A 20,116-nucleotide genomic window follows, 5' to 3' on the forward strand; every position below is an offset into this window, starting at 1 on the left:
ACAAATGAAAAGGGAGTGACAGTTGGCTTGTTTTTTAAAAATCGTACATGTAGTTTTGAAAGGCGTTGGTTTTATTTTTTTATTATTTTTAGTACAAGCAGAGGAGAGAATTCTTGCCAAAAATAAAGACTTCTGACTTTACTTAAGAATACACACATGCAGAGCTGCGTGTTAATAAAGCAAAGCTGTTAGTAAAGATGTTTTTCCTATCATAATTTGATGGTGACAGCTTGGGCCCTTTGGTTGGTCCAAGTGCTATTAAAAATATCAAACTGAATAGAAAATTTTTGGTGCTGGACATGGATCGAAAAAATACTGAAATCTTAAGTTGTAAACAATTACTCAGGGTATGAAATAAGGCAGATGAATCTTGGCTGTTCATTAGAAAGGGATAGTCTTTTTACTCTGGGTAAATAACATGAATTTATTATGTTCTCTCACAGTAAGTAGTTAGTTGTCCAGTCAATCTTGTTGTAGCTAAGGAGGTTGAATAGAAAAGCTCTGGAGTGGAGCCTGCTTTCTTCAGGAATGTGATTAGTTCCTTAATTACAGCACTGTGCAAATTATATATTTGATACTGTTATACGAAAAAAGATTTCAGTAATTACTGTTGGTATCTGTGTCATTGGAAATGGAGCATTAGAGACTTGGTTTTATTTCACTTGGTACGTTGGGAAAATCTTTTATTCAAGTGCCACATAGTACACTGGAACTGTTCTGTAACCAAGAAAACTAATTTTATAGTATGTGCATAAATCTTTGTGTGTGCCTCAGTGAGAGCTGGGCTTGGGAATCAGGTGAATTATAGTGGTCATACTAAATCAGGAAGGCTGCTTTCCACTGCAGGTTATCAGCTGCCTTACTGCTGGCAAGACTCCTGGAGGGAAAAAAACGCGTTTAAAATGTAATTAGCCATGTATTGTTAGAGCATCTCCTTGTGGTCAGGAAAGACTGGACTTTCAGGCATTGGCCTTAAAGCAGAACCAAGCATTTTATGTTAACTTTTCAGGTCCCAGTAGTGAAAACTCCAGTGAAGATGGATCCTGTGTCCCTTTGGTGTTGGCTACTAGCATTTCAAATTTTAAGTTTCAACAGAGAAATAGTTCACCCAAAGAGTATAGAGAAGTTGACAGAGGGACTGGGTGTGTTACCTGTAGTTGGGTTTACTTATCTGTGTGTGTGTGCACACCTGAAGAGAGAAGACCGAGCTCTGAACAGGACCACTTACTCAACAAAAATGTACAGCACAGCGTCTGGAGTATATTCAAATTCTGCCTTAAACCTTGACTTTGGAGGAGGGGGCGGAGAAGAGTCTGAGAGGTTTCCTGCAGCTGCTTGTGTAACCTTCCAGGTGCTGTCTTGCGTCATAGAAATTTTGGGGCAAATGGAGGAAGCATTCTGTCAAATGAGTTATGATCAGAATGTGAAACTAAAAAATTAAATGACCTTCTTATGCTCTGTCTTGTTTCCATTAACCAGAACTTATGGTGGTAGAGCATTTAAATAACCTTGCAGGATACAGTTCAGTCCAGCTGAGCATGGGTGGGAACTTCAGGGTTTAATTTTGATGAGCAAGTCATGGTGGAAATAAAGTATTTCTGTGGGACTGAGCCCACTGCCCCAAGCTTCTTTTGAGACTTTTGTTAATTATGTTAGGTAAAACCTGTCAATGTTTGATAAAGCCAAAATTATGCACAGCCTGGAGTCTTTTGAGCAACATGTAAGCAGATGCTTCAAGCCTAAACTTCCTAAACTAGTGCCCACCTCAATGGAGAAGTGACGAGAACTGCCATATGCAGCGACCTGTGGCTTCTTACCAGTGTTTTCTGGGGACGCAGCAGTAGGCGCTTCAGAGGGGCATCACAGCAAACCGTTGTCGTGCAGCAGACCCACAGCAGCTCTTGGATCACGCTGATGCCACTTGATCCACTTGCTCCATCTCCTCCCTGCGGTAGTGCACGGTGTGGAAGAGATACAACCTGAGATACTACGCTGCTCGATGCAAACACTGATACCAGAACAGGAAAGAGGAGGGGTTTGGCTCCATCTGTCTGTAAGGTGGCTTCCCTTTCCTGAGGAAGGGAATTTATTTTAGCTGCCTAGCTACCCCAGCTCTCCTGCCCTATGGTGTTCATTGCTTCAACTTTTTCAGTGTTGGGCAAGTGATACTATGGGCAAGAATCTTGTGATTTAAAAAATGCAAAAATTTTACTCCTTTAATATTCCTATTAGCCCTGATGTTGGGTCTCTGTACAAACCTTGCCCTGATTTTGGATCATGGCACTTTTAGAGGTATCTCAGGAGAGGTAGCTCATGCTTCCAGGGACACTAATGACAAAATTCAGTCACGTAGTCTTGCAGGCTACTTCAGGAGTGGAAGCAGACAAAGCTTGTAGCTGTTGTAAAAATAGGAAGTGCTGTTTCAGTGTAGGTTTAAGCTGGTAGGTAGTGTGTAGTAGAGGTTTTGCTGCTGAAGGGAAAAACATACTCAGCTGAGCAAACTGTCCTTCTTGGGTTGTCCACTTTTCTTCCAGAACTCCTCTTTTGCAAGTTGACTAATTTAATATTAATATTGATGATGCATAAAAATATCCTGTAAGGATTCATAGGTAAAAAATACAGTATTTATTAGATTTACTTAGTCATATCTTAACAAAATGCCCCATTCCATAATCTGCGTCTGTCTACTCTGGACTTGGGCAGCGATCCCGCTGGCTTGGAGGCAGTCAAGCAGCCGGTCTCAGCCAGGACCTTGGTGGTGTCGCTGTACAGATGAGCAAACAATTTGAAGGTGTTTTGTGAAAGGAACTCTCATCCGTCTTCTTAGAGGGTAGATGGAGTTTACTGCAGTACTCATAATAAATATGATTTAAAATAACAAGCAGCCTTGAATTCAGTATTAAAGTATGTAAACATCGTGCTGTCTGCTGAGTGATTGTCTCCTTATAAGAACAGTGCTTACTAGAAAAGGAAGCGGCAAATGAAAACAGAGCTCCTAACTTATTTTTAGATTCTGCTAGAGCTAGAGCCCCTCAAAGAGTGAGAAAAATGCATGTAGTATAAAGTAATTATCAGGAGGTGGTAATTGATATCACTATGAATCTCGTACCACTTTAAAACGCTAAATAAAACTTATAATACAATTTAAAATTGTGAACAGTTTGATATTAATGGAGAAGAGAGATTCCATTTTTTAATGTCAATTACAATTTCAGGATAAATGCTAAATTGAGACCTTCAGCTTTGTAGTGATTCAGGGTTCCCAGCTTGGAGTAGCTGACTCGAGCTTCTTAGGAGTTGGCTGCTGAGCAGTTACAGGAATGCGACGGCAGCTGCCTGCTCGCTCGGAGAAATCTGTGCTGCTACATCTTGGTCTGAGCACACAAGTACTGTGCTTTAAAATCCAGAGAGGGGACTGATGTGCCTTTGGTAAGCACAGGTGCTAGATAGTTGACCTAAGAGTCTCAGGAAGGAGAGTTGGTTTTGGCCATGGTATCTTTTGCTTTTCTCTGGATCTTAGTTGCCAGTGTGCAAGGGAAGTTAGGAATTCAGGATGACATGAGAAGTCCTTCTGCTGGCTCAAGATTGCAGATTGCCCTCTAAGTATCTATCAGAATGGAGCTCACTCGTAAATTGCTGTCGCAGCACTCTCCTTGTTCACGTCTTGCATTTTTGCTTGGTGGCTGGAATACTCTTCCAGAGGAAGCTGCCTCTAGCCTGGGCTTTTTTTTAGCCTGAGGAAATTTGAGCCTGTATCTGCAACTGCAGTGATTGCCAACAGGGAGGCTGCAGGCTCATCCAGTCCTTGGACCATGCACCCACCATCGCTTCTGTGGGGCCAGGGGACATCAGTAAGAGCAAGCCAAAGAATAGAGTACAAAGCTGGAAGAGCAGAAATTTCCTCAAGCCAGGGAGCGCTCCACCCCAGACGTCCAGTTTCTTGTGCCCCGTAAAAGGTCTCCTCTCCTGCTGTGGTGAGTGCACAGCTTCGTGATCGAGGGACAGGGACGCTGTTGTGGCGCGGTCGCTGACAGTGCTGTTCCCTCCCCGGGGGTGGAGAGGCATTAGGACTCATTCACATCCTAAGTATGCAGGCTGATAGTCAGCAGATACGTTACTCACTCTGTTTCTCCATTAGATCACTACTGTTTCTTTCAAAAGGTTTCTTCTCACTCCAGTGATGAGTCAGTCTGTGTTTTTGCTCAGTACTGCCAGTGCTGATTTGGGAACAAGGAAGTTTTTATTCATGGACTGATCTGAAGATGCAGCTTCTTTTCACCCACGAGTTCCCCGAGGAAAGGAAGGGACCAGAGCTGCTCTTCTCCGCAGCGCTGCCCAGGGACGGTGTTGCCAGCCCTTCGCAGATCTGTGCATGCCTGCTCCTTCTTGCCCCGTACAATAACTTTTTACAGGGGTCAGGAAAAGGGACTTGAGGTGTCTAGAGTCAAGACTAGCTTAAGGATGCTACTGTCCCATTCCTGCATTTCTGCTGCAACGTGCCATCCACTCAGATCTACTGATAAGAATTCAAAATATTTGTGGATTTGTTTACTAACTTGGCTCGCAGCATATCACCAAAGCTGGCCTGCAGGCTACACCTGAAAGGGCACTGTGCTACCCAGTGTGGGCAGGACAGAGCAGCCAGGGGATGAAGCTGGAGGTTGAGATGTATTTAAATCCTATTTGTTGCAGATCCTTTTGTACTTTGAATCTGCCCGTGCTGGTTTTAAATAGCTCTCAGCTTTTGCCTGAACGCCCATATCTATTTGATCCTACTTTTAAAACTGAGGCATGAGTCTGGAAATTCAAGCTTTTTATATTCCTTTTCTGGTGCCTAAAACTTACAGGGAAACCCATACCGTAAAATTCATCTTCAAACACAAGGAAAATGCGTTTATGGTTTCTTGGTGTTTGGTTTGCCAACCACTGGATGTCAGTGCTGCTCCGCTGAAGAAAGGCTCTTCCCCACTTCCTTCCCTGTGGATGTGAAGGAAATGAGAGCAGAGGCTCCTGACTTTTGTCGCTCAAATACTTGAGCAACATTCACATTTCTTGGAAAAAAAAAATATTGCCACAGAGATTAAAATATTTATTAATTTCATGTATCTGAAACAACTACCGTGTTTCAAACCTCCAATTCTCAATGCAAGGTGAGAGACATGATTGTGCATAGGAGTTACTGCAGTGTGTTGGAGCTTATGGGCTTGATGAGTCAGGCTGTGGACTGGCCAATAAGTGAAATAAAGCCTCTGGAAAAAAACTAAGAGTGTGATCTTACTAGAGGTATAAATGTCCTGCTTTTATGGCTTGCAAATGGCACATTTAGCAACACATGATTTTTCAAGTTTAAAAAGTAAAACGTGCTGACGGACTTGAGGAGATTAAGTTGGATATGTAGCAAAAAGCCTGTCTAGACCTCTGGTTTTATGTTTTAAAAATGTATTAAATACAGATCAAAAAATGCTTATAAATTGCTCACAGATGTGTTGTTCAGATCAGGCTTTTGTAATAGGTTTGGCTTTTAAAAATCACGTTCAGTTACTTACTGTCTTTCATTTTTATGCTCTTCACCGTTTTGTTCCTAAATATGACTTACCTACAGTACAGAAAGAAGGAGGAAAAAACCAAGCAAAAGATTTAGGTTTTTTGCAGTGTTTGCTTTGTTACTGAAGGCAGTCTGAAGTGTCATGGCTGTCTTTAATCGGAGAGCAAAAAGGTTTCCTGGCTAAACTTCTGAGGGTGCAGGTCAGCGGCACAGTGCAACCTGCATCAGTTACTGCCTTCTCCTTTGAGGCAAAAAGTACTATTAATTTCCACTACCTTTTACGCAGAGCTCTGGAATGGCATTCAGCTGGCGTGCCGATTTTGAATGTGTAACTCCCCATTTTAACAGAACCGTATCATCTAAATTAATCCAGGTAAATGTATGTGTAAAGCAACACAGTTCTGTTATTAATCTGTCATCAAACGCACAGTGGAAAAAAAAATCTTTCTTTTACACAGCCGGCTTAACACACCTAGGTAGCGTATCCATTTTGTCTCCGCAAATGGCTAAACAAGTTGTCGACAGCTTGAATGCTTGTGCTGCAAATGGAAGTATTGCGAACTGTAATCAGCTGAAGTCTTCTGAGAGGGATCTGAGGAGGGCAGGCATCAGTGCCCCGAACTGTGCCACGTTTTAAACAGTCACCCTAGCACTTGCGCATTGATCGTTTATAAATATGATGAGCTGCAGCTACTTTAGGCATAAAAACAATTGAGCTGGAGGATTTTAGACAGTAAACCGACTGTGTAGAGATCATGCTGTTTCCGAGGTTGCTTACAGCATGCCTAAGAGATGAAATGCCTTATTAGAGCAGACTTATGTATAGACCGCTTTGATTCTCTAATTTTCTTTTCCCACAGGACCAAAATGAATAGTGTGTTCCTACCAATTTCTTCTTTTTTCTGGTGGGTGAGAAATATATATTGATGCTGTTTCCTGACAATAAGTGAAATATATGTCCTTCTTCACCAAGGAAATGCTCTATAAATGCCTATATTACATAGATCTGTTATGTGAGCTCTTTCCATGTTTAACTTAATTTAGTTTCAGAAACTTTGGTAATTTCTGATGATTAAGGTCATTTCTTTACCAACACAGGAATGTTTCTGTGCATTTAAGCTTTTTATTGTATGTAGAGAAATACAACTACGGAAGTCTGTGCAAGTTTGAAAGTTTCCATTTGTCAAGAATAATTTTTTAATAGATGATAGTTGTCTTTGAAAAGTCAGGTTCTCTCTAGTAGAGACTTGACTTGCTGAAAGATGAAAGGAACTCTTTTGCCCATTGAGATCAAAAGCGCTATGTCTCTGGATTTGGTGACAGGAATTGTATTATTACAGTTGGAAAAGGGGCTAGTGATCAGGTAGGGAAATGTCCAGGTAAGGAACTACCTGGACTGATGGAAATCGGGGAGACTGTGAACACTCTCATTTAGGGAAACGGGCATTGCAATTGCAAATGAAACACATTTTTGATAAATGCGATTAATAAATATTGGAAAGTGTGGACTGAATTACTCATATTGCTTGTTTCTAAATCATCTGTAATACCTCAGGAAAAGACTTGACTCCAGGTCCACAGTGAAATTGAAATATAAAACATTTTAAATGGATACAGAAGTGCTTTTCATGGCATGCTAAGCTGGAACCCTGAATGGGTTTGGTGACTTTTCTTTTTTTAGCAACATTTGTTATACCTGGAAGTTTAACCATGAATAATAAACAATAAAGATCATGTCTTGTCTGCCATGGGATTACATTTTTCCCACAAGCAACTGTGCTTTTCTGAGAGTTTTTGCAAATGGAGATAGTTTTATGCAGAACAGCTGATGTGAGCATTTCATGTGCTGCTGCTGTACTTCCAGCAAGTTTATGTGCCATGTTTAAATCTGTTGTATTTTGAAAGGGCAGAAGGTAATAACTTTTGATTGCCTTGCCACAGCAATGTGTGTAACTTTACTAATTTATGCAGATTCTGCATGTGGACTGTATAAAGCTGACAGAAACACTTCATAGACTTCTACTGGGTAAACCTGATTTAAAGAGGCTTAGGAAAAAAACAGCACTGTCTTACCATGTGTTACGCAATAGGTGAGCCAAACGCATGGTCCATCCTAAATCATCATATCTGATGGTTTGAAGATGACCCCTGTCTTGGCAGCCACTATTTGGCACTTTTCTTCCAGTGTTCTCTACTGGCCGCACAAGCTGCGAGGTGGTGGTGGTGGGTAGGGGGTCTCTTGGCAAGGTCCATGCAGTGCCATCCACCTGCACAGGAGGAAGCATGTAGCTGTTGAGGCAGCAGTTGTTGTTCACTGGCTACATCCCATCTCGGGAGGAAAAAGGCTCGCTGACTAGAAGCAAGCTGCTGTTTGGGCCACATACCTCTGTGACACACTTAAGCTGTATTGCCTTTTATATCCTGTTTAATCTGTAGGATAGCCATCAGTGAAGATTTCATTTGCAGAAAGATGTTGTTAAGCAGTTGTGTAAATCATAATGTGAAAGCTAATAAAATAAAATCTTTTCACAGATGCAAATACTGGCATTATGATGATAACCTACTCACCTCCAGCGTTGTCATTGTCTTCCATAATGAAGGATGGTCCACCCTCATGAGGACAGTCCACAGTGTCATTAAGAGAACACCAAGGAAATACTTGGCAGAAATTGTGCTGATTGATGATTTTAGCAACAAAGGTTTGGAATATTTGGAATATTAACACACAACTTTTAGAAAAGGAAATTTGGTTTGATTTTTTAAAATAGTTTTCTTTTGATTTATTACCTGCCATGGATTAAGTTGATTCTGCAAGGAGAGCAAGTTGCTTCTTCACAGTCCTTTCAGTTTTCAGTGAAGGGAAAGCTCTTTTCTGATACAGTTTCATAAAGGCAGCAATCCTTTATGTATATTCACCTGTTTGAAATACAGGATTTGTGGTGGGCTCTCTTCCACAGCTGTGGAGCTGTATATAGTAGAAAGCTAGGATAACTAGTACCTCTCTTAGCCCTTGTGAAAGCAAGTAGTTTTAAGAGTATTGAAGCAGTTTGAGTTAAGCCTGTTAGGAATAATTTCTTTCTTTATTCCATAAGGAATCCAGATTCTTTTTTTTATATATATGTATATACACTATAATAAAAATGTATCTAAAGCTATTGAATTATTCTGATTCATTTTCACTATCTTTTTAATTTTTAACACCCTTTTTTTATTGAACATCATGTTGAGGTGGTTATTTTTTCTTACTGGGGGAGGAGGCTTTGAAGAATTAAAGTGTGTTTTAATTTCTGCCTTTCTCTGAGTCCTGCATATCAGCGTTTTCAGAAGTTCAGATATTTTCCTCTTCCTTTATAATATACATTGTGGTCTTGGTTTATAGTCATGATGTATATACTTATGTGTGATTCTTATATTTATAAACATACACTGACTTTTTTTCCTTTAATGGTGCTATCTTCAGCGTTAATGCAAATCAAGGCTGAATACAGAGAGGAACTGAAAGTGGTGTGCTAGAGATAGAAGATGATTTATATAGAGGAAATCAGCCTGGTTTTAAACTTTAAACAAATTTCAAAACAGTGCACCAAAACTGCACATTCTGCAAGAGTTTATTGCTGCATAGTTCTTGAATAGAAGTTGACAGAGAAAAAGAGCAGACGCATAAATAAAAACATAACTTTGAGTGTGTGGGATGACAATCTCTTCTAGACAATGACGATGATGGCTTTTAGGAGACTGGGCGAGTGTGAACTGGTCAGCAGCATAGGATACGTTCCCTTTACCCTCCTCTTTTGTTTTTATAATAGCTGAATTGGGTAGTGGCATGGAAAGCAGATGACTCTGTTCTGAAACTCTCCATTTTATCAAGTGATCTGGGCTTCTCCCAGTTCCAGCCTTGCGGGAGGAATTGTTTTTTTGCAGGTATACCCAGTGTAAATTTTAAAACCGAACTCATCACCTAGTCAGGGTTGCCTATTTTGAGTATAAATCACTATTAAAAATAATTATTGTATGTTAATTTTTACATCATACTTGTAGGTAGGTATCATTTTTTGTTTGTTTTGACAGGAAAGGGAAAGTTAACCTGTACTGTAAACTTGACTACATCTGGCTTAGTCTAATACAGATACTGAACACTACATTATAGTGTCCTGTATCCTTTTACAGCTTTTGAGAATTTGGCTTAAATGTACACATACACTATAAAACAAAAATATCTTCTCTCCTAAGGGATATATGATTTTAATAATTCAGTCAGCAGACACGTGCTGTATTTTTTCCTTTTCAGCTTCCCTTCAGAGCTATTCAAGGGCTGATTTAGCAGTGTAAAATAACTGACACTGATGGGCTCTAGGAAAACTACCAGGTTTTTTACTAATAATTGGACTCAGTACCTGGGTTTCACATGAGTCATGGTTGACTCTGTGCTATGTATGTGTAATTCATGGAGTGAGTTTGTCTGGCCTAACAACCAGTACCATGGTTTTCCAATATGTGATGATTGTTAAATAAAGGCAGTATTCAAGAAATTTGTTTTGAAATACAGAACTTATGCTCTCTGCTCATATATAAATGGTTAGCAGATGCAGCTACCCTGGACCTAACATGGCAGCAAACCGTTGTGTCTATATTTCCCACACTCCATTTTCCCAAATAACTTTCTTGAATCAGAAAATTGATGTGGTTTTCTCATGTATGAGTGACTGGCAAACAAGCACGGACTGGAATGGCTCTGAACACCTTGCTGCATGCAACTCTATTGTTTCACTATAATAGTTCTTCAAACTGCTTTAGGCTATTACTTGGTAAACATAATTAACTTAACTTCAATAACTCAAATTGCATTCTAGATTAAAAATGGCCGAGAGAGTAGAATCTTGCTCCACTTCTTTCTCCCCAGAGAGAAGCATGAACTAGTACAGGCTGCAGAGCATGCCAAGCTGCCTGAAGAGATCTCCAGTTGTTAGGAGAGCTGCAAAACACAAACACTCTTAATCATAGCAGAGCTGCTGGTGGCTTTTTGCTCTTCCTGCCAGAAGAAAAGCAGTGCTGACAGCACAGATACAGGATTTTCTTCTTACACTCTTTGAGACCAATGTTGAGGGACACAGATGCTGGACTGGGTAGATGTTTGCTCATGCTCAGTGTGGCTGTCCTTATTTCTTAGCTGCCGCCTTCTTCAGTGATATGAAATTAAAATGGAGCTTAATAGTTGCAAACAGTTCGAAACGCTGGCTCAGAAAGAGCCCTGCCTGTCCTTTACGAGAAATCCTCTTTCATCAGAAGGGAGTTACAGCTGCATAGAAGCTTATATATGTTATGCCTTACAGGGAGGAACACTTGCAATGCTTGGAAAATGTTATTTTCATTATAATTCTTTATACAAAGTCAGTTGGGAGCAGTCTTTTTGCTGAACAACACTCTCCCTTCCTTCCTTAATCTCTTCTGCAAACAGCAGGTCTGAGTGTGGAGAGAGATGTGCTGAATTCTGCTCAGGCATTTTTTCCTTTGTCAAAATACAAAGGGAACTGTAACGAGAAGATGATGCCAAGCTAACTGAATGATGCTGGTTCTGATATTTTCATTGGACACCTCTGTATCAATGCATGTTACGAGTCCAATAAGTGTTGCAGCAGCTTCTATGGCAGTGTCAGTGTGGGCACGCTGCTGCACATAGGGGTCAGGGCTGGGGGGGTGGGAAGTGTCCCAGTTTTTCTTCTGTTTCTTGATAGAAACAGTTTATTTTGCTGTGAGTGCTAGCTGTGTGGAGGGTACAGCTGTTCTGGAAGGGCAATGAGAATTCATAACACCGGATTTTCTGAAGCTCCCTACAATTACAGTTGTGTATATAGGTCTTCAAGAACTACTTGTTATGTATTTAGGTATCAGCTTTATTTCTTTCTGAAGCATAGAGGTCAATAACTCAGCTGATGCAGCTCGCCTTTGTAGCCTGTGCACCTGTAGAAGATGACTGCAAGGTAAATGCTGATGTTCCTAGTAGCTTTTAAAGGCTTTGTCTACCTTTTGCATTTACATACTTTTTTTCTTTATCGCTATTTCCCACTGATGCAGCATCCCATAATACAACCAAAGGGGAAGTAATGAGCATAGACAGGTAACAGTATTTTTATTAACTTGCTTAACGGTGCTTGCAGTGGGGAAACTGAAGCATTAATCAGCGCTTGTGTTGGAGCTGAGCGCCCCACGTTAGTACTACTACAGTACAGGGGTCTCAGAGGCAGCTGCTTTAGGGAGGACTTGTGATACCATTTTTCTAGTTCTCAAACTGACATCCATGAGTCGAGGGGGAAAAAAAACTGCTTTCCTCCTCCTCCCCTCTTTGTAGTCTGCAATGCCTAAGATCTTTTGGAGAAAGGACATATTTTAAAAAACATTGATTCATGCTTTGATCGTGCACTGAGACATGAGAGAAGAAAGAACCTAAGCAAGGGAAGATCAGATTGGTGGTTATAGTATTTTGAAGGGTAAAATATACATTTGTAAATGAAAAACAGAATGCTGTAAGGCTGTTGACAGATATCATAAATACACATTCTAGGTGAACAAAATTCAACACTGGCCAAACAGTATTTCTAACTGTAAAAGTATCAGGATTTTATACACTACTGTCATGCAGGCTTTGTAGTACGGGAAGGATGGAAAATTCAGTTTTCCTGTGGGAAATAGCACTTGCTGCTAACCCTGGCACAGTTTCAGATAATGGACTGCAAAGTCCTGAGACTTGTACTGTAGAAAAGGTTTACACAATCAATATGACAGGTTTTTACAGCTCCCTGTGAGCCTTACATACTTGAACATTTGATAACTAAAACATTTGGCTTCATAAGCAGGAGAGCTGGAAATAACTTCAGGTTTTAAATCTTTTAAAACATTCCTGACAGTCCTTCTGTAACATGTACTTGGAATTTGCAGAGTAAATAATGGTGTGGTATAAAGATTCTCTTAGTACCACTTCACTATGACCTCATAACTCCGTTGATTTTTATCCTATAAAAATTTATGTCACAGCTATCATATTACATATTCTATATATATTACGTGGCACATTATATAGCATATGTGAAAATTGTTCTTTCTCTAATTTGATATTTATGTATCCTTGAAGTTGTCCTAATGCACAAGGATTTACAAAAGAACTTGTAAATGTGCGTGGGAAAGGAGAAGAGGATATGTAAAACTTAGTTAAGAAAACTTTTTTTTTTTTTTTTTAGAAAGGCAAAGAGGAGGGATAATAAGAGTATTAAAAGATGGTCATTTCAGCAAGATTGGGTTTTGGTAGAATTGCTGAATTTCCAAGTTTGGAAACTTCACTTCCAAAGCCCACCATTTCCATTTCAATTATTTATATGTATCTTTTGTTTAGACTAGAATTTTTTAAATACTGTTGGCAAGACTATAAAACATACTGAAACGTACGTTGGAGCAAGCTCCAAACTTCAATCGTTTTCATCCAGGGTGCAGAAGGTGTTGCTACTGCAGCTACCTGATGGCTCGTTGCTGCTGAAAGGGGCATCCTTCTCCTTCCACCTCTGCACGTCCCCTCTCCTGTTAGATCAGAGCAGGTGTGGTATCCTCCTGCCCCTCGGAGCTGACGCAAACCCGTGCGTGGATGCCTCGGCTGTAGCTTAGGTGGCTTATTTTGGTTCCTGACTGAGAGAAACTGAAGCTGTAGGCAATTCTTACAAGCCTTTCAGTACAAAAATAGATTTTAAGTGAACACGAGTAGTTAAATCAGCGTAGCCTCAAATGGCAAGCGCCTGACTGCCAGCCCTTCTGCCTTTGTGAGTTTTCTCAACAGAATCATCTGTGCAAAAATATTATGCAACACTAGGATCCTTTTTTCAAATTGCGTGGTAGGAATGTGGTTTCCAGATTAGTTTGGCAAAGGGAAATGTGCGAATACAAATCTGTAACCATTTAAACACGGCCCATCTTGATTCTTACACTGTTACGCGTCCCTTTACTGACCAAGTCCCTTTGGCTGAAGGTTTCTTGTCTCTTCGTTACATAGGGTCTGTAACGTGCTCATCAGTAGTATATGCCACGGCTCGGTCACCGCAATTCTGGCCCTCGAATTATTCTTACTAATTTCATTAGCAGATTAGCATAAGACCACCCTAACCCTGAGAGGGGACAGGTCTAGGTGAGGGAGAAGAAGAAATTGGCTATGGCGGATTTCTGTCTCAAGCTTCCAGCTTTAACAGGCTGACAGAAAAAACTGCAAGGCAAAAAGAAAGTGAGCGAAGAGAAATGTTTAATTGAAAAGCCATGCCTTCAGTTGTCCCATGAGGAAAGACCATGTGTTTGCCCGCCTAGTTGAAATACAAGCGAAGACCCGGAAGCCACTGTGTGATATATTGAAGTGACTGGGAATTGTCCACCCAGCTTCCCTGCGGCGTGGCCAACCACTTCAGCTGCTTTTTCTTCAGATGTGGCGGAGACAAACCAGTGCCATGAAGTCAGAGAGCTCCAAGTCTTGATCTCTTCACATTTAGTGTTTGTGAGCGGTAGTACAAGCAGTTGAATTAAAGATCCTCTTAGTCCTAAATGTCTGTAGATATTTTTAAGCAGAGTTGGATTTGGGTTGTATTAAGAGTACAAAATTGCTTGTTATTAAACCTTATAATAATATAATACTTTTTTTCTGTTATTTGATAGCACACTTAAAAGAGAGGCTGGATGAGTACATTAAGCAGTGGAATGGCCTTGTAAAGGTATTTAGAAATGAGAGGCGAGAAGGTTTAATCCAAGCTAGAAGCATTGGAGCCCAGAAGGCTAAACTTGGACAGGTAGGAGCCAGTTCACACACAAGTCTGTCTTTATTTTCTTTTTTAGGGCGAGAGGTGGTGGTGGTGGTTCTATGTTCAAACAGATGTGTAGAGATGTTGTATTGTATTATTGATATTGTTTTAAAAAAAGATTAATTATACTCATTTAAGCTTCATTTTTCTGTTTATAATATGAAAGTAATTCAATGTAAATAAGCTTAATTAAATCATCATGATCTCATACACAGAAATATAAATGTTTACTTTTTTCTTTTGAAGGTTTTGGTTTACCTTGATGCCCATTGTGAGGTGGGAATTAATTGGTATGCGCCACTTATAGCTCCTATATCTAAGGACAGGTAATGTTCTGTTATTTCCAGTGTCTGGCCTCTTAGGAAGAAAACGTCACAGTAACAATTTCACTTTTCAAACTATAGTCAATATGGGTTATATCTATATCAAACTATGTCGATATTTGCTGTATGATGTTTTTATTATCTCCCAGCATATAAACTATGCAAGGAGGAAGGAAAATAGTCAGTCATAAATCTCCGGATAGTTTATTTCAATAGGCATACTGAGTATTTTGCTTAGTATGGATTAAATATAAGATAACTCTCGTCTTTTCCAAGACTGTTACAAAAGCGTTCTGTTCTAGCTGAATAAGGACCCTGATTAAACAAAATAACTAAACAAAAACGTGATTTTTGGTAGAGGAAGAGTAGCAGTAAGTGTTTTGATTTAACAGGGATTTAAAGCCCCTATGATCTGAAGAGTTTTATAACTTTCTCATCTTTGGTCTTGCAATATGATCTTATTTGTTTCCTTTGAAGCACTTTGGAGCGTTGCCCTTAGCAAAGAGAGGCCAGGGCTTGAGCCTCTCCCTGCCATGAGCCCAGAGGCTTGCTAGGAGTCAGTGGTGGAAATGCCTGCGCTGTGTGCGTGGGGTCTGCGAGAGGTGACACAGGAGGGAGATCCCCAGGGGCTTCATGTCTTCAGCTGTTGAAATGCTGTTGTTGCTGTGTGCTGCTGCACTCCTAACTTGTGCAGTCAGGGGGGTATGTGTGTTTAGGAAACCATGTGCTTGTTTAAACTCTTTAATCCCATAAAATAACTGTTTAATCCTAAAAACTATTTATTAACCTGTCGTACTACCAGAACTTCCTTGAAGAGGTTTTTTTTTGTATGTTTTAAAGGCCATAACTCAGCTTAAAGACTGTATTTGCTCCAGGATAGTAGGTGGAAGATGGAAAAGCTTGTGTGCTTCCATCAAGTGTGTGTTACTGTTTTACATGAGAAAGGCAAGTGAGAACAGGCAGCTTCAGAGGCATCGTCCACCACCGCCTGCAGAGGCGGAGGTTACGGGAGGACTGGCGATGCCAAAGCACTTGGTGCCGGCAAGCAGTGCTCGGCAGCCTTCATCCAAGCCCTGGTCCCCTGGGTGCAGCGTGCTGCTGTTTCGGCCTCAAAGAAGCATACAGCATTAGCATTTCTTTCCCCCCCTCCACTTGTCTTTCTATCTCATAGGATTTGACTTAAAAAAGATGGAAGTGCTCCAAGTTTGGTCACCGGGAAACCCATTTGGAAAATTTGTGGAGAATTACAAGATAATGTCTTTTCCTTGGTGAATATTCTATATGATAGATCACAATGAGGACCGTATTGCAAATCAAAAAGGAAAAATTCTACTGAAGACTGCTGCTAGGAGAGCACCAGTAACGGTTTTTGATCCTGAGCGGTTGGATTTGCAGTGCAGTTGAATAGGACAGAATAGTGAAAATGCATGTTTACACTGGTAAAAGCTAAGAGCTTATCATACTTGCTGACAGCTACGATCTGATATGAATAGAAATTATGGGAAATAATAATACTCTGGGAACCCTAGCCCTCTAAGGGCTCCTCTGTTGCCTCCAGCAGTGCTTTATTGGAAGACTAATGTCAAGAAGTACATATAAAGGAAGAAGTATTGATAAATTAATTGATATATTAGCATTTCAGACCTATCTTTTCTCCTTTCAGAACCTCTTAAAACAACATAAAGGACTATCTCTTTTTTATTCTAATGAGGCTTCATTTTTAATAGTATGTTTACAAATGACTTTTCATATAAACTGCTGTATAAGCTTAATAATTAATGGTGTAAATTTCAGATTAGACAGATTCCTCTTCTGAAATTATATTTTGCTCTTTCTTTCCCTTCTGTAAATGTTTCAGAACTACATGTACTGTACCTCTAATAGATTACATAGATGGGAATGATTATTCCATTGAGCCACAACAAGGTGGGGATGAAGATGGTTTTGCCAGAGGGGCCTGGGACTGGAGTTTGCTATGGAAACGAATTCCGTTAAGCCACAAGGAAAAGTCCAAACGAAAACATAAAACTGAGCCTTATCGGTAAAGAGAGCTGTTTACATACTGTGAATCATAATGAATAATTGTCTAAACCCTTTCGTTTTTCCCTCCCCACCCTCTTTTCCCATGAACTACGGTCGGTGCACGTGTACCACGCGGGTCCTTGCACATAACCGCATCTTCCCTGCCACCATCCGCCACCCTGCAGAACCACATGCACTGTGCCGCTTATAGATGTCATAGATGGCAACACTTATAAGATTGTGCCGCAAGGGGGTGGTGACGAAGATGGGTTTGCTAGAGGAGCGTGGGATTGGAGTATGCTATGGAAGAGGGTTCCTTTGACCAAGCGAGAGAAGGAAAGCAGAAAGACAAAAACTGAACCGTATCGGTAATCACTAAATCACTTACCCGTTTCTTTTTTTCTGAAGTCGATATTGATCCACTAAAACTTGCATGTACCCCTAGCCTGAAAATCTTCGTATTTCTAACCACACCAGCTGCTTTGTTTAATCAGACCTGTTTGCCACAACTGACTACTTGCTCAAAATCCCTTTGCTACCTTGTGCTGCCTCTCCATTCCTGCTCTTGTGTGGTTAATAGGCTGCACATTAGAATGACGGGGTTTTGTTAGGCAAAACAAAATACTGTATGACTTTGTTTCCGGGGAAAACTTTATTTAGCTATATTTTTTTTAAAGTAGTGTTGGAAACAACACTGCTTATTTAACCATTTAATTTGAAATAATGAGCATGCTGTGAGTATTTATAATAGCTGGTAATGCATAAAATCTGTAGCCTGCTGTCATGGCTCGATGCATGCATACAGCTTGTGGATTATGCATGTGCATCAGAAAAATCCCTTTGTCATATTTCTCCCACTCGCTTCATAATAGATCACATCTGACAAAGAAGTATGCTATTTAAGAATCTTGAGTAGATCTTTTCAAAGGTCTTGGTATGTTTGGGGATTTTGATTTAATACACATAACATTTAAAAAAGGAAAAAAAAAAAAGAAACCAGCACCTTATTTTTTGGGAAAACTCCAATAACTGCCACAGAAGTCTGACCTTTTTCTTACATTTTGAAGGGGTGTATGTTTTCTTCCCAGCAAACAGAAACTGGCTAGAAACCCTAACTTAGAAACCAGGGTTTCTGGATGGCTTTTCAAGACTGGGAGACTGTGGTTCTGCTGCTTTTTATTACTTTCCCCTTAACTAATCGTGTTACTACATTTGAATGCAATCCTCACATCTTCAGAATCTAATGTCTTCTATTGCTTGTATATATGATTTAAACATTGTAAGAACCGTTGTTGGTAATTCCCTATCCTCACCTCATGATTGTTCTCTGCTAAAATGGCAACACATGCAAGGAAGTTATGAAGCTTTGATCTGTTTTGTGTACAGTATAAATAATACCATTTTCTGACAAGGCTGTCCACATTAGAACTTTAATATTCGCTTAGAGGGGGATAAGCTATTTCAAACATTGCTGTTGTGTTCTGTGTTTACCATCCAAACAGGTCTTAAAATTGTTTAAACTGTTCCCAGAAACACAGAACACATGTTCTCAGAATGGTTTAAAAGATTACGTTATTTTTAATAATACTTTCAGAGTTACAATGTTGCTTCTAAAAAGAGACATTCCCTGCATCTGTTTATGTCCAGGCTGGATGCATTTTGTGGCAGCAATACCAAGGCAATTAAGACCAAGTAAAAGTCTTGCCGAAACCATAGCCAGGACTGCGTAGTTTAAAAAGAAATCAAACCAAACCAAAATGCCTCAACAGCTTAAAGAGCAGGAACAAACTTTTTGTAATGTGAGAATTGCCCCAGGACTGTATCCTCCTTTCACAAATGTTATGCTTACCTCTTCACATCCTATAAAATAAACTACTGAGCTTATGCGGATTTTACTGTGTTCTTTAACACGCTTGACAGCACATTGGAGGCCAAGACTGGAACTTCAGCGTCTGAGGCCTCTGCACTTGCCGTGTCTTTATGGTGCTGAGGAAAACCAAAAACGCAGGAAAGGCGCAGGGCTGTGCTATGCAGCGTGCTGCTCCCCGCTGCGCTCCCCGGCTTCCTACCCTTGGAACCGCTGCGGTGCAACAGCCGCGTTGGAGGAAAACACAGTAGGCAGACAAGTGGAAGGGGGCGTTTAGGAGTAACTCAGCATCTGATGAGGTCATTTAGAGAGCAACTGAACTGATAACCATTACGCTTAACTCAGCGGACGGACCCAGCAGCTCTGGTTTTGTTGCTGCCCTGCCCCTCTATGCGGAGGGGGATGTGCTGACCCTGCAGGTTACTTTTTCTTAAGGAGTTCTCTTCCAGACATTTACTTGAAGAAGGGAAATACGTAGTTATTGTTGTTAAAAGGAGCACCGCTAAATTAAAAATCTAATGGAATGAAAAGACTGACTAGTGCTACAAACGACCCATCTCTCAATACTTTGGTCATGAAGGAATATTTCACTTGTGTTTTACTTGGCTCACCAGAGTGATCTGGGCTCTTGGATCCTCTTCCTTTCAGTGCTGCGTATCATCTGAAGTCAGAAAGAATTCATTTTTTCCTTACCAGCTTTTTTTTTTTTTTTTTTAATTGCCAACTTAGTGGGGACTTCAGCTTTTGTCCATTAGGGTTTTTATATATTTATGGATCCTCAGGTGAAAAATACTTGGTATGTGCACTGGAAATGGCTTAACATGTCCTACTCTCTATTTCAGTGTAAGCAAGCTACCAAAGAATTTTCGTTAAAGCCATTCTGCAAAAGTGCTCTAATCCAAACCACAACGTCTTTTTGACACATTAAAACTTGCTAATTGAACCTTGGCATCCATGGAGGGATTTACAAAGCCATTAAAAAAAAAAAAAAACCCTAAACCAAAATGGAAACATTGTACAACTTGATCCAGGCCCTTTTAAAAATTTCACTGAGTATAATAAAAAGTGTCTCATATGGCAGTGGCAGAAAAAGAGCCAGAGGGAGAAGATAGGAAGGTATCATTTAGCTGGAAGAACTCTATTGCTTGTTTAATAGACAGTAAATTTCAATGTGGCAGCTCATCAGAACATAAAACTAAGTCTGTTGTATGGTCTCATCTGTTATCTCAGCAACTGGAACGACTTTCGAGAGAGAAATGTCTTACCTTTTTTATTTTAATAGAAACATGTCAGCTGACTGAATGGATAATACCAACCAAAATTTTGTGTAATTAAAAAAAACAAAAAAACATACTAAAATCTGTGACTTCACTAGAAGTTATACAGATGTCACTTCAGAAAAGTGCTGGAAGCTGATGACAAAGCTTTATGATTTTTCAGTGTATTGCCATTTATCTAATCTTTATTATATGATAACAGTTAATTGCTTCCTTAATTAATGCTTTCTCCAAGTGTTATCGTACCCTTTTGGCAGAAG

At 40.1% G+C, this 20,116-nt stretch overlaps 1 protein-coding gene across 5 annotated transcripts in view; it reads left to right on the plus strand.

Annotated features, from left to right (window-relative positions):
- The window catches only part of GALNT7 (polypeptide N-acetylgalactosaminyltransferase 7), a 74,275-nt gene that overhangs the window by 42,163 nt on the left and 11,996 nt on the right, over window positions 1-20,116 (plus strand). For 3 of the 5 annotated variants that reach the window (XM_075751883.1, XM_075751885.1, XM_075751881.1), the window contains 4 exons: window positions 8,078-8,244; window positions 14,225-14,355; window positions 14,614-14,693; window positions 16,549-16,731. In XM_075751883.1, the coding sequence (XP_075607998.1) occupies window positions 8,078-8,244; window positions 14,225-14,355; window positions 14,614-14,693; window positions 16,549-16,731 (561 nt within the window). Of the gene's footprint in view, window positions 1-8,077; window positions 8,245-14,224; window positions 14,356-14,613; window positions 14,694-16,548; window positions 16,732-16,897; window positions 17,081-20,116 lie in introns of all 5 variants that reach the window. The other 2 variants (XM_075751884.1, XM_075751882.1) reach the window with 1 other exon arrangement.

This window comes from Balearica regulorum, chromosome 4 (genome assembly GCF_011004875.1).
Source record: "Balearica regulorum gibbericeps isolate bBalReg1 chromosome 4, bBalReg1.pri, whole genome shotgun sequence".
In the NCBI taxonomy this organism is placed as follows: Eukaryota; Metazoa; Chordata; class Aves; order Gruiformes; family Gruidae; genus Balearica; species Balearica regulorum.